Raw genomic sequence first — 16054 nt, forward strand, 5'->3', positions numbered from 1 at the left:
GTCTTGCTTGTTTGTAGTTTGAAAGAGTGGTGGTGGTGTGGTGGGGTGGGGTGGGGGGATATATGAGTACTGTTATAAGAATTTTAGTTTGATCGGAAGTTTACTTTGTCATTTTATATGCATTTGTCTTGCTTATTTGTAGTTTAGAATGTTGGTTCATTAGGTAGGAGACGGGAGTTTGAATGCATCCATCTCTATGCTCAAATTATGTTCTATTTTCTTACTTGGCCACTTGTGTCTACTTTGTTATTTTTTCACTTTATGTTCCTACTTTGTCATTTTTGTTATTACTTTGTCACATTTTTGTTGCTACTTTGTCATATTGTCACTTGTATTTTCAGGTTATATGTGTGATCTTGAATATCGATTTTGGAGATAGGGAAAAGATTTTGAGATGATCATGACTACTAACACATCTCACTTATTTTAGGTTAGGATATATTTTGGTTAGGTGTAGATTTTTTTTTTTTTTTTTTTTTTTTTTTTTTTTTTTTTTTGGCTTAGGGGCATGTATGTGAGATTTATGAAAACTTAATTAGTGAATCTCAAATATTATACTACTAATGTTACATTGTTGAACCGAATATTAGTTTTATTTTTAATATAGAAGTTTATTTTTGTTATATTTGTTCTTCTATTAATTTAATTATCGATTAATTATTGTTCGTTCATAATTAGGTATTATTGAGAAAAAAATTAAATAAAAATTGCTTGTTTAACAACTAAAATTCATAGATAAAACTGTAAACCACTTATGCCAACGAAAATGACGTTGACAAACATATGTTTAATTTAGACCGCATTTTGAAGAACGATTATGTCGACAAAACATGTATTTTCATCGGGATAAACTATATGCCACCGCAACACTTTTCGTCCTTAAAAGTGTAGTATGCCGACAAAGTACAATTTCGTTGGCAAAACTTGTATGCCGACGAAATACAATTACATCGGGAGAACTTGTATGCCAAAACAATTGTATTTTGTTAGGAAAACTTGTATGCCTAACGAAATTGAGTTTCGTTGGTAAAACTTGTACACCGATGAAATTGTGTTTCCTCAGCAAAACTTGTACGCCGACGCAACAATATATGTTGGAAAAAAAGTACTTATGTCGATGAAACTAAATTTTGTTGGCAATAGCTTCTCCTAACAAGGATATGGAAACGTTCTTACCGATGCAAAAAAATACGTCGGCATAACTTATAGCAACGTTTTTTGGATTTTGGTCGACATTTTTTTTCGTTGGTAAAACTGAAAATTCTTGTAGTGCCACTAGATGTAACTTCAATAATCAGTTAGGTTTCTATTTCCATAGATGACCTAGGAAACTTAGTCTTATTCCTTAGTGTATTGTGAACACTTCTATTCACGAAAGATTGTTCTTTGATTTGCACAGGTGAGAGTGACATGATTTTCAATTTAAAAACTTACCATTTTGGGGACAAGACCGAATGACGAACTGAGAACATAATCACACAAGATTGAATTCACTTCATCCTAACTTTAGGATAAGTGAATGAATCTTCCCTTAAACGATGTCTTTGGAACTTGAACAAATGACCCTATTCTCCCAATGGCACGAGAGAGATTTATGTTTATTGGTTGGACCAAAAATAGATTGTTCACTCGAGGAGCACTAATATTTAAAGACTAAGAAGTAACCCAATGGTTAAACGGTAATTTTGAGCCATCTGGTGTTATATACACTTGTGAAGGACTAACTTCTGCTTGTTGATTTATATCTGTGGATAGATAATTATATCTATAGTGAGAAGTGTTCACTTGTAAGTTTTCAAACAGTAACAAATATTGATTAATGTGCTTAATGAGTTTAACCAATTAATCTCATATTGTTATAACTTCTGATCTATAGGTCCATTAAGTCTCCTTCATAGCTTGTAAAGAGTGTTGAGGTTATTATATATTAATTATATTTTGAAATGTACAAATTTATTTAGGAAATTAATATAATGTATGATGATACAATATAATATAAAATTTGTATTTTGATTAAATTTTATTAGATAAATTTAAATTTGAATAGGATTTAAAATAAATTTATGATAGGATAAAATATTTGAACTCAAATATTAATTAATTTAATAAGAATTAGATTTGTATTAAAACTATATGTTAAAATTTAATGCGTATATGATACACATTAAAACTATAGGATATAAGAGAAAGTCATATATCAATATGATTTAAATAAGTATTGCATTAAATATATATTTTGTAATTAATTAATTAACTAGAGAATTAGTTAAAATTTTAGTTTAATTCTAGGTTTTTTTTTTTTATATAAAATATAACAAACTGTCAAAATATTTACACCGTATATAATGATTTTGAAAATGGAAAAATCTCTAAGTCCACAAAGGAAAATACAAAAGATGCCCCAGTCAACACAAGATTAATCAACCACAAGCGTTGGTGTAATTCTTCTTCTAAACGATCATGTAAGAAATGATACACGATCAGTAGGAAATGATACACGATCATGTAGGAAATGATACACAATCGTGTAGGTAGTATCAACAACGGTCATAAGCGTGTTGGAATTTATGTTCTAAAACTCGTAGTTTATAATCATATTCTATTCAATAAAGTTGCTATTAAGAAGTTGAATAATATAATCTTAAATTCAATAAACTAAGGTCCCAAAAATATTTTGAATAAACTTGAACTTTATGTAGAAACATAAACGTGTATCAAGTTCGAGTATATAGTCTAAATTGTCTATAATATACGAATAAGGTCAGACACCTTACTTTGGGAACACTATTGATGCGACCTACTTTATAGTTAGTACAAACGATGTGATCCTGAATTGTTCATGTAGAGACAGTGGAACATCCTATGTAAAGAGTTTACATAAGATTGGACCATGAAATAGTCACTTTTACGTTATAACATCGTTTATTGTTTAAATCGACTATTTGATTATTGATGACCTAGGTAACTTAATCTTAATTCTGAGCTAACTATGAACTTCTGCCTACATGAGATTGTCCTTAGGTCTGCATAGGTGAGGGCAGCTCATCAACGTTGGTGCAATATGTTTCCCATTTCAAGAGTAAGATCGGGTGGATAGCTGGGAACATATGGTGCAAGAGGAAATTCACTCCTAACCTCTTTAAGGTTAGTAGATATGTTGTTTCCTTAAGGATTGAATCCATGTCTTAAGCAAGGGGCCTCACCCTCTCATTAGCCCAAGAGAGATTTAATTTGTAGGTTAGATCTTAAACCAATTGTTTGATAGTGGATTAGTGGGGCTTAAGGAGCAACATGTAGTCTCAGGGGTAAAAACAATAATTTAACCTAGTCGAGGTTACAAACAACCTATGAAGGATTAACTTACTGATGATGGTTATATCAAATGGACAGAAATATATCTATAGTGAGGGGAGTGCAACGATAAGACTTTAGTGGAATGACCTGTTAGTTAACAAATGTTGATTAGCTATGTCTAAAAGAATTTAGTCAGTTAATTTCGAATCATTGAAGCCCATGACCTATAGTCCATTAGGTTCCCTTGTTAGCTCATATGGAATAAACTTAGAAAGTATGATGGAATGAGTTGAATAGTTCGATTTATGTGAGGAGAGAGAAACTAATAAATATATGTGATATAATTGTCGATTATCAGATTAAAGATAGAGCTTTATGTTTAAACGAGATTTAAATATTAAAGATATGAATGAGAATTCATACTCGAAAGCTGAAAAATAATAGAAATAGTCAAAGTTGTAAAATGTCAAAATGTTGACTTTGTACTTTGAAAAGTCAAACTTTAACAGGAAATATATTCAAATGTGATTTGAATCTTGAGAAAATGAATGTGGATTCATGCACAGGAGATTGAAATTAGTCTAGACGAATAAAATTGAAAGAAAAAAAGTTAAGATGTTGAGTTTTGGTATGAAAAGTCAAAGTTTGACTTTGACCAAATGATATTTTTACCCTTTGACCAAAGTTAGTGGAAAAATTCAACATTTTTTTGGATAATCATACTTACTCTAGTGGCGAGGTGTTGTCATTTGATGAAGACAAAAAGTCTACTAAAGAAAGTGGACTTTGTGTTGTTGGCCCATGAGCTTGCATGTACATGCAACTTTGCATGTAAATTCACTATAAATAATGGGGCTCTTTGGTCTTTTGGAAAGGGTTGGATTTTTTAAGACCAATTTTGGTTTACTTATTTTTCCTTTGTATTTTGTTTAAAAAAAAACTAAAGCCCAACCCTATTCCTTAATACCATTTCCATCTCTCTCTCTTTCGGTTTCCTTCATCCAACGGGTCTCACAACTTGGTTCTTAGTCTGGAGGATAGTAGGTCAACCCTAGTGGGGTTCAAGCAACAATCAAAGCTTTGAATGTTAGTTTCCTTAAAAACCCCTAATTTCAAACTAATTTATAGTTTAGGGTTTCATGTCAATTAAGTGTAATTAGGGTAGAATCTCTATCCAATTTCCACCGTGCATGCTCTTTTTTTCTATGAACGCGCATGTAATGGTTCTTCTAAACGATTACGATACGCAATCGTGTAGGAAATGATACACGATTGCGTAGTTCATGATACATAATTGTTAGTTCATGAGAAACGATGATTTTGAAAAAGCCCTACTAAACGATCATGTGTAGATGATTATACACAATCATGTGTAGTTTATGATACACGATTGTGAAATTCATGATACACGATCAAGTAGTTCATGATAAACGATGATTTTGAAAAGTCCTAGTAAACGACCGTGTAGATCATGATACACGACTGTGTAGATCATGATATACGATTATGTAGTTCATGATAAATTATGGCTTTGAAAAGCTCTATGGTAAACGATCATGTAGTTCCTCTCTATCCATGACACATTTAAAAACATGAATACAAAATAATAATAGCAGAAGTATAATGAAAAAAAAATGTAAAACAATGATCATTATTTAAAAAATATATATAAAAGAAAAATTGTAGATAAAGAAGAGAAGGAAGAAATCGAAGCTGCGGAAAATTTAAAAGCGGCAAGAGTAAACCTAAAATATTTTAAAAATTAACCTTAATTCTATTTAATTAAATTTGTTTGAAATAAATTAATTAAATTAAAACTATATATTATGTGAGAGATATCCATTTAAAATACGATTTAAATGAATATTAAATAAATATGATTTAGGGTTTTTTCAAACGAATAATTATAATGGGTGTCAATTTTAGAATAATTATTAGGGGCCCTTGCAAAAACAGCAAAAAAATATTATGATAATAGGACTCATGTTACTACATTTTCTAAATTGCAAAATGTGCAAATTTAAAAGTCAATAACTCTATAATAATCGTCTGGTAGGATAGCCCTATGATTATCGTATGATAGCTATCTGATATCACTAATTTTGCCATATTTGCCATATGCAAAGAATAGGTGTCATGTGCTGTTTTTTCTAAATGTTTTTGTTATTTGATGCAATTTCTCTAATTATTAAGTATGTAGCAATATTTTTAAAAAATTGCAAATATAGCAAAGTCTATCAATGATATATTTTTATCACTAATCAGTGATCGATCAACATTTTCTACACGACCTATCAGTGATGCACTTCTATGAATGATAGATTTTGATATATTTGCAATTTTTAAAAAATGTTGCTATACACTTAATTATTTTGAATATAATTGTTATATTTGCAACTATCTCTTTACAAAAATAGAACAAAGTGGCAAAATATTTATCCTGTTTAGAATAATTTTGAAAACGAAAAACATGTGATTAATGACTCAACGCGTAATATATTTGGTATACGATCTCATACCAATGCCGTTTATATTTTGCTACATGATCATTTACTTTTTTCTACCAAAATCTAAACGATTTTTTTCAAGATTCATTTGGTACACGATCGTTTAGTTTGACTATTCTTTGTTACACGATTGTTTAGATTTGATAGTTTACATGGTAAAAAAGTTAATTATAAGATATTTACCTTTGTGAATGCTCGAAGACTAATTGTTGAGATGATCATAATTGACGAGTTGTCCTTTAGATTTGTGGAGAATGAGAGATTTCAGAGGTTTGTGGAAGGAACTTTGATGTTAGTAGAACCAAGATTTGTTACTCCTTCTTGAACGACAATTGCTAGAGATTTTAGGAATATATGCTAACTTGGGAGAACAATTGAGAGATATTTTTGTGAATGAAGGATATAGAGTTTCACTTACGACTGATACTTGGACATCGATTCAAAACGTTAATTATATGGTTTTGATTGCACACTTTGTTGATTGAAATTGGAAGCTTCGTAAGATAATAATTAATTTCTCTTAGATTGAAAATCATAAAGGGGAAACAATAGGAAAAGAGGTGGAAAAATGTTTGAAACATTGGGGTATTGATAGGATTTTAACCTTAACCGTTGATAATGTTATTCATCAAATGATACAACTATTGCTTATCTAAAGAAACGTTTCAAACATGCATTTGTGTTGGATGGAGATTTCGTTCATGTCAAGTGTTGTGCACATATATTGAATTTAATTGTGTGTGATGGTCTGAAAGATATGAATGATATATTTATTCGAATTCAAAATGCCGTTAGGTTTGTTAGTGTTGGAATTTTTTGTCCTAAAACTCGTAGTTTGTAAATCATATTCTATTCAATAAAGTTGTTATTGAGAAATTAAATATTATAATCTTAAATCCAATAAATCAAAGTTCCAATGCTATTTTTTGAATAAACTTGAACTTTATGTGTAAACATAAACGTGGATCAAGTTCGAGTATATAGCCTAAATAGTCTATAGTATATGAAATAAAGGTTGGGCGCCTTATTTTGAGAGACTATGGATGCGGCCCACTTTGTAGTACAAACGATGTGATCCTAATCGTTCATGTAGAGACATGAAAGTGGGGGCATCCTATGTAAAATGTTTACATAAGACTGAACCATGAATTAGTCATTTTTACGTTATAACACCGTTTACTGTTTAAAACTGACTATCTCAATTATTGATGACCTAGGTAACTTAGTCTTAATCCTGAGTTAACTATGAACTCCTGTTCATACGAGATTATCCTTAGATCTGCATAGGTGAGGGCAGCTCATCAGCGTTGGCCCAATAAGCCTCCCATTTCAGGGGTAAGATCGGGTGGATAGCTGGGAACATAGGGTACAAGATGGAATTCACTCCTACCCGCTTTAGGGTTAGTAGATAGGTTGCTCTCTTAAGCACTGAATCCAAGTCTTGAACAAGGGGCCCCACCCTCTCATTGGCCCGAGAGGGATTAAGTTTATAGGTTGAACCTTAAACCAATTGTTCAATAGTGGATTAGTGGGACTTAAGGAGCAAGATGTAATCTTGGGGGTAAAACGGTATTTTGACCCAGCCAAGGTTACGAGCAACCTGTGAAGGATTAACTTAACCTGTGAAGGATTAACTTAACCTGTGAAGGATTAACTTACTGATTATGGTTTTATCAAATGGACACAAATATATCTATAGTGAGGGGAGTGCAACTACGGGACTTTAGTGGAATGACCCGTTAGTTAACGAATGTTGATTAACTCGGTTTAAAAGAGTTTAGCTAGTTAATCTTGAATCGTTGGAGCCCATGATCTATAGGTCCATTAGGTTCCTCTGCTAGCTCATATGGATTAAACTTAGAACAGTGTGATGAAATAAGTCGAATTGTTCGAATAGGGAGAAGAAAGGAAAACCGACATATACAGTGATATAATCGTCGGTCTTCTAATTAGAAATAGAGCTTTATGTTTTACATACTATAAGTATGAATGCGGATTCATACTAAGAAGCTCGGAATTGGTCAAAAATAGTAAAAAGTCAAAATGTTGACTTTTGACTTTGAAAAGTCAAACTTTGACCGGCCTTATATTCAAATGTGATTTGAATTTTGGAAAAATGAATGCGGATTCATGCTCGGGAGGTTGGAATTAGTCAAGACGGACAAAATGGTAAAAAGTCAAAATATTGACTTTTGACTTAGAAAAGTCAAAGTTTGACTTTTGACTAGAAAAATCTAATGACCATTTTACCCTTGGACTAAGTTAGTGGGAAAATCCAACATTTTGTTGGATAATCCCACTAACTCTTAGTGGGATATGTGGCTATATGAGATATAGACACCTAGCCCACTAAGTTCCACTAATTGTTAGTGGAATATTAGGTGTTGAGATTTGGCAATTGAATTGCATGCATTTTTGCATGTAATTAGGCTATAAATAGAGATGTTTTCAAATGTTGAAGGACTTTTGCCTCTTTTATCATTTTCATCATCTCAACAAAAGAAAAAAGAAAGCTTCCAATCTCATTTTATCTCCATTACTTTCTACACCAAAATTGGGTCCCACAACCCGGTTCTTTGTCTAGAGGATAGCAGTTGAGTACTAGTGGTGGTCTCGGGTAGAATTGGTAAGAAGACATCAAACCTTTTGAAAGCTTCAAAGGTAATACTTCTTAAAACCCTAATTTGATTAGTTTATGGTTAGATGTTAATTGTGGCAATTAGGGTAGAAATTCGATTCTTTTTCCGCTGTGCATGACTTAGTTCTATCAGTTAGATCTTCTCTTGCTAGACTTGCTAAATTTAAGAAGTGCATTGAGGAGGAGAATATATCTTGCAAGAGTATGTTGTGCCTTGATGTTCAATCTAGATGGAATTCTGCATACTTGATGTTTGATGCAACTAAACAGTTTGAAATATTGTAGATCCAACCGAGCATTCATGGTATCCTTGGATTTCTCTTCAATATTCAACAACGTATAAACTAAGTTGTCACAAACATTCTTTTCAATATGTATTACGTCAAGTTTGTGACGAATTAATAGTCTTGATCGGTAAGGAAGATCAAAGAAAATTCATTTTTTAGTCCAATTAGGAGCTCTCTTTCTTTTGTTATCTTTTACTGAAGGATGTTTACTCATAACTGGAAACTCCAACGAATCTAGTTGTTTCAAGATTTCATGCCTATTCATTACCATTGGATTGGATGAGCCTTACACTCACTTTTTCATCATGTAGCCTACTTCTACACTAAACGTGGTTATCTGGAAGATAGCACCAATGTCCCATGAAAGCTATTTTTTCTCTTATCCCGAAAAACGATCTATCTTCAATAAAAATGAGACAAGCCTGATACCCATTTGTACTCCACCTAGATAGGTCACAATATTTCGGGATGTCATTAATTGGCCACAACAAGGTTGCATGCAACTAAAAAAACCGATCCCCAAGACAATCATATATATGCACACCAAAAGTCTATAACTCTTTTAGTTCCTCAATTAATGGTTGTAGGTACACATAAATTTTTCTACCAGGAGATCTTGGATCAGGAATGAACAAATTGACATGAAGAAGTTTGACTCTTTCATGCATTTTCAAGGTTAAGGAATTAACACCACATGCCACATACTTTATGAGGTACTCATATGATCGAACAAATTAAATCCATCTAAAGCTAACTCCAAACGAACGTTCCATGGATCTAAATCAAAATCAGAAAATTTAGAATCAAACTGCTTTTATCCCTTTGCATAAGCTAGATGTCTAAACACATCCTCTGTTTCCACTAATTTATCCTTATGTCATCTCATGTTAGACGAGCTTTCTTGCGATACAAACAAGCGTGCATTCTCGACACCAACGGAAAGTAGCACAATACCTTATGTGGATTTTTTCCCTCTGTTATGGCTAACCTTGTACCGAGACTCACCACAAGTTGGACAATGTTAAAAATCTCAAATTCGTTTCAGTACAATATACACAATCGTACTTACAAGCATGAATAGTCTTGTAGCTATAACACATTGGTATCAATTTTTGTTTGACTTTGTAGAATGAACTAGGGACATTGGTATCACACATTGGAAACACACATTTTAATATCTCTAACATCATGTCGAAGGATTTGTTACTCCAACTGTTCAGAAACTTTACCTGCATCATTCTAACCAAAAAATTAAGGGAGAAACATTCAGAACAACCGAGGTATAGTTCACTACGTGCTTCATTCAATAAGTCCTTAAATATGTTTGTTGTCTCTTGTTCTATATCTACTCCACTATTAAACGACATTTCATTATCCAAACCTTCCTCTGTTTCTTTTATGTGTTCAATTGGAGCATGAAGCAAGCCCAACATTTCATTTTCTTCAATAAAATGGTTATTACTGCTATTTTCTTCATTAAAAGGGTTACTATTGCTAGTTACTTCATCAAATATTCTTTGTATACCTCTGTGCAAGTTCATAGGCTCTACATGATACACTTAGTTTGTATAAGAGGACTCTATTTCCATGGTTAATAGATGTTGCTTCACACCCTCTAATGAGTCCCAATTTGAGTTCATAAACCTCTTGCATGGACACTTTGTGCATCCGTAATCATTGATGTGATACTTTACAAACTCTAAAAATTGGGTCACACCCTCTATGTACTCAACCGAGAAGTTATTTTTAAGTCTCTTATTCATCTTTAAAAACCCTAAATATAAGTATGTTTGATTAGTCTTATATCTCTCATTTCAATTGCTCCAACTTACTCAGTTTATACGCTATATGCCCAATCCCCCAACTTTCACTAAAGTTATGTTTAAAACTACCTAACACTGCCAACATACCTAACACTTTCAATATACTTAATTAAAGGCTACCTAAGAACCCCTAACACTACTAACAAATTAGAAACTAATTTTGACATAAAAAGCTAGGCTACCATAATTGAAGAATAACCATAAAACAAAACAATAAAAAATTACTAATTCATTTATACAAGCTATCTGTAACGACCCAACTTTTTTAATTAAGCTGAGGTCATTTCTTTGACACTAGACTCATTCTTTAAACATAAGACTTTATAATTTAAATAAAAATTCAACAACATCAAAGAGTCTTTATACGGGCCCTATTTCAAACAAAATTTTAAAAGTATCGTTTATAAAGAAAGTTCAAGAAATAATAATCGATCTCAAATGCTAATGAAAAACCAAAAAAGTACTAATGAAAAACCAAAAAAAATATAAAGCGGAAGCAATTTGAAAGACATTTTCCCAATGTCAATCAACACATTTAAATTATTTATCAATCTCAAATTTAATAATATTCAATAATATTTAACTTCAATCTTAAACCCTAAAACCAACTCAAATTTAATACAAAAATCTAATATAAATATAAATTCTATAACTATTTTAAAATCTAAATTCTAAAACAAATCCTAAAAATAAATAACTAAACAAAAGCTAAAACATATTTATTCAACGACATACAATTTTATGGTTTAAAAAAACAAACCTTGATTGAGAGTAGTGGCAGCCAAATAGAACAAAGAGGGAGGACGGTGGGCAGCGGATAACTCCTGTGGCAAAGTTGACGGATGGTGGACAATGGACAACAAACTCTTTCTCTGTCTCTCGACCTATTCGTTTTTTCCTTCGTTTTAGCTTTTGTGTAGTTCTTTAAACACAAACAAAAATATATAGGAGATTTACTGACGCAACTCGAAAACATCAATACATTTCACGTATACCGATGCCATATATTAAAACGTCTAGGAAGGTTCCAACCAAACCCGACGTGTTACTAATGACACCAGTATTGGTTGGAGCATTCTCCGACATTTTTATATGGCATCAGAAAAAATTAAACAAATAAATTATTATTCAATTTTTTTGCGATGTGAGCCAACGTAGACATCGGTGAATGTTAACTAATAAAATAATAATTTTACTTTTTCCGGTGTTTCTTTTAATGGCGTCGGGAAAAGTTAAACAATTAAATAATTTTTTGCTTTTTCTCGACATTCCTTTCCATGGCATCGAACGAACGCGAAACAAATTTTAAAAAACTTCAAATTGGTGGAGCATTCCCAACATTTAAAGTTAGATGTCAGGAGGCTCCGCGATACCAACACGAAATTAAATGCGTCGAGAGTAGTATAATAGTTTCACGTACAATTTTTCGATGTCCATTTTGGCGTTGGGAATCCTTCGATTTCTTGTAATGAGGCTTATAAATAGATGAAATTCTACCATTTTGAAGCTGCTTTTACCTTGTGTTCACGTAAGAAAGAATTGAGAGAATTTCAAGTTTCATCACGAACTTGAATCGGACAAAGAGTTGCAAGGAAGTTCTTGGCTAAAGAGCTAGGCGAAGAAGCTAGCTGATTGTTGATTGTGAGTGGTTCTTCTTAAAAGGTTTTCAAACTAAAATGATTTCTCATACTTTGAACGCTCAAATATACGTTTATTGGATTCTTTATTTATGTGATTTCCCTTATGATCCAAAATCCTTAAAGTAAGCTTGATTTATGAATTACTTGGATTTGAAATAAATTAGATTAATGAAATAAGATGATCTTGTATACCCTCTTGGATGAGATTTCCTCATACTTGTTGTGTGTTTTGGTGTGGGATGCCTTATCATGGTTGTGTGTTATGGGATAAGATGTTCTATACTTGCTGTGTGATATGGAATAGAATGCCTCACACTTGCTGTGTGTGAATTGATATGTGAATTGGAAGACGTGTTATGTGTGTTGGAAATGATGAAAACTTGTTGAATGCGTTGGGACTACTCTGCATACCTGCAACGACTTGATAAAAGAGGGTGGCAAATCCTTGAGTTGAGGAAGAGTGCAAAGATGTGATTAACTATGTAGAATTATTTTGCGTTACAATGATATGGTGTGTTTGATAAAATTTGTTCTACACTATATATATAAACTTGTATACGTGATTTAAAAGGAAAAGATTTCCATGCAATTTATGAATGTTTGATGATGAGATTTGAATGGTGTTTTATCCCCTAATGCATTGAAATGATTGATTTTAGATTCAATATTTTACAATTGAAACGTATATTATTTGTATCGCATGTTATTTGTAACACGTTTAGGCAGAATTTAATCTATTAAAGGTGTTGATATAAAAGACCCCATTCATTAGACATTTTGGTATAATCTTTCAAATGTTTGTTTCATTCCCCCACCCAAGTAACGAAAGATATCCAGCGTTGAATTTGCAGCCTTGATTGTCTATTGTGACATGCGTGATACATATCATTTTGGTAGTGACTATTGTCAACTCGTATAGCATGTAGAAGCTAGGTGAAAAATTCAAATTGTGTTTTGAGTTTGTATCTAGTTTCTTTTTTTAAGGAAACTTATGTCTATAATTTCTATAAATGTTATAAAATGTCTATAACCTTATGTCCATTTCCTTTCCTGTTTTTGATGCTGCAAGATTTAACTTTATTAGGCTCAATTATATCTTCCTTTTGACATGGAATCACTATCCCAAGCACAACCTTGAAAATCACGGACAAACAACATCAAATCCACTAAGACCATATAAAAATCATCCCAAATGAATGAAATGACAATAATAATGCACATTTGAGGTGCATTTCACAAAGAAACCCCTCCCCCTATTAATTACCGCCATAACTAGTTATAATTGACTAGGTATGTAGCACACTTTCGGACGGACTGACTAGACTTGTCACTAATGCTTTGCTTTATTAGTAGCAGCACAATTCGTATTTGGTTGTGAGGGTTGAATGCAATAGCAAAATCTTTGCACTTTCATTCATGAACTTCAATTTTCTTCTAAGTTGTCCGTGTTATCTTGCTATTCTAATTTTTATTGGGTTTGGAATTCCATTATTGATGACATTCTACCATCGATCACTACTTCTATTTAGGCGCGATTTTGTCAGATCTCTTACCAAAAATACGAACCAAACTGTTGTATTCTGTTCTAGTACTAAATTTGTATATTGTTTCCTTTCTAATCCTTCTTTTGAGTTTCTCTTGCTTTCTTGGCTCCTAACTGATACAGGTGTTCATCAACAATCTGTTAACTTATTATACTGTGACAATCACACTGCTACTCTGATTGCTCACACTCATGTCTATGGTCACAGAGACTTTTACTGCATTATAAAAATTATAAATTTTAACAACAATAAATATGAAAAGTTCTCAATTCTAGGTAAACGTAATAATTTTTTTTATTAAAAGAATCTAATTACATTTATGGTTGAGGGTCCATGAATGGAATCCCACCATGACAACAATTTTCCTTGTGAATTGGTACTGTGGCCTAGTTGTGCTGTCAAACATTATAGCCCTTCGTAATAATTTTTTTGTTGAAAAGTTGAGCACTTGAAAAATCAATTCAAATACACAAGTTGTCACATAAAATTAAAACTTCCACCTAATTAGATTGTCCGCATTGATATATATTGAATTATTTCTTATAAATCATTGATTACCACATGCAAAATGTGTGAACGTGAGTGATAGTTTCTTTAAGAAAGTGAATGATCATTGAACATGATAACTCCACTTCTTCCTTATGTCCATATCAAAAATAATCAACAACAGAAAGTAATATTGAATTTGTTTATCAAATAATTAGTCAATTTCATCGGTAGTATAACTATTAATCCATTTGAGCTGTATATATAAACAGGTGATATCAATGTGGATTATTGTGTGTGATATTCCACAAAGGAATTATAGAAAGTTATCAATCATGTCTCTTATTGGAAAGCTTGTGAGCGAATTAGAAATAAATGTAGCTGCTGAAAAATACTATAGAGTTTTCAAAGAAAAAGCTTTTCATGTACCAACTATTTCCCCAGGCATCTTCCAACAAGTTGAAGTTCATGATGGTGATTGGGACGACCATGGCCATGGCTCCGTTAAGACATGGAAATACACCTTAGGTAAGTATTCAAATGATCACAACAACTACTTGTTGCTCTAAACTAGTTTTCACAAATGGTCTTTCTTATTGTAAAAAATCAATTAATTTGTTTTTTACACGATTTTATTAGATGGGAAAGACGAGGTTTTTAAAGAACAAGTGGAGTTTGATGATGAAAAGTATGCAATGACCATGATTGGACTAGAAGGAGATGTGTTTACTCATTACAAAACATTTAAAGGAACATATCACGTTGTACCAAAGGGTCCTGAGCATAGCTTGGCAGTTATGAGTTTAGAATATGAAAAACTTGATGATGGGTCTCCTTATCCTTATAGTTATCTCGACATCATGAATCGTGTGACAAAGGACATTGAATCCCACCTAAAGTGATAACCTTCTGTGTCTCAATAGCTTCATCACTCTTTCATTCTAAATTATGGTTGATTATTGTTATGTTGGAGTTGCTTTTTCTTGTCAAGTTTGTTTCTAAACATGTGTGTACTACCTCTTGTCTTTCTTAATGCTTATTATTAAATATGTGAAGAAACAAAAACAGGGTATCCTCATGTATAATTCATGAACCTCCATCGTTATATTTATTCATGAGTTATGTAATAAGTTTTTACGTGGATATGGTATCATTTACGTTGGTGCCGACGCTGTCTTTCAAAAAGTACAAAGCAACAATTGAAAGAAAAATAAAAGAGAAATGAAATTCATAAACTCAAAAGTTTTAATTTCTCTTTTGTTTTACCTTTTATTTATTCATGTTAGTGCAAAAGGTGGGGTGGGGTTAATTGTTGTTCATTAATTACCAAAAAGAAAGAAGAAAGAAAAAAATAACTTCTTTTAAAAAAAATTCAATCCATATTTTATTAGTAGTATTATTGAATAACTTTTTTTAAAAATAAAAATAGGTATAAAAAAAATATATTATTTAAAATTAAAATTTTTCCACGAGAAAACATATATGAACTCAACTTTGTATCTTGAATACATACATATGAATTCTCTATATATGAACTTCATGAACATACACATTTCAAACATTATTTATGTATTTAGAATATAAAATTTTGTTATATTTTATAAGTATTTTGATTTTTTTATTATAATTAAAATTGTGTTTTTAAATGATTAATTTTGAATAAACTTTTAAAATTTAATCAATAAATTTTTAACTATCCAGATTTTTTTAACATTATACCTTATTGTAATTATTAATGCTTTATTGAAAAAAACACACACATATAGATACATTTTATCAAATTATATGATAAACTAAAAAAAGTAATATTTGCAATTTAAGAAAAACAATCTTTT

The 16054-nt window shown here is 31.6% G+C and overlaps 1 protein-coding gene across 1 annotated transcript; it reads left to right on the plus strand.

Moving 5' to 3' along the window:
* The first annotated feature begins 14470 nt into the window (after positions 1-14470).
* Positions 14471-15388, plus strand: LOC101215400 (MLP-like protein 328). Its single transcript, XM_004151367.3, has 2 exons — positions 14471-14747; positions 14859-15388. The coding sequence occupies exons 1-2, from the start codon at positions 14501-14503 to the stop codon at positions 15119-15121; spliced, it is 510 nt and encodes a 169-aa protein (XP_004151415.2). The 5' UTR covers positions 14471-14500; the 3' UTR covers positions 15122-15388.
* The last annotated feature ends 666 nt before the right edge of the window (positions 15389-16054 follow it).

The sequence above is a fragment of the Cucumis sativus genome, chromosome 5, assembly GCF_000004075.3.
Source record: "Cucumis sativus cultivar 9930 chromosome 5, Cucumber_9930_V3, whole genome shotgun sequence".
Taxonomy (NCBI): Eukaryota; Viridiplantae; Streptophyta; class Magnoliopsida; order Cucurbitales; family Cucurbitaceae; genus Cucumis; species Cucumis sativus.

What these genes read in the sequence shown, in the direction of transcription:
- LOC101215400 (XM_004151367.3), top strand. Translation starts at nt 14,501, where the DNA reads ATGTGGATTATTGTGTGTGATATTCCACAAAGGAATTATAGAAAGTTA. An exon ending in GACATGGAAATACACCTTAG is followed by an intron (nt 14,748 to 14,858) that starts GTAAGTATTCAA and finishes CGATTTTATTAG; the next exon opens with ATGGGAAAGACGAGGTTTTT.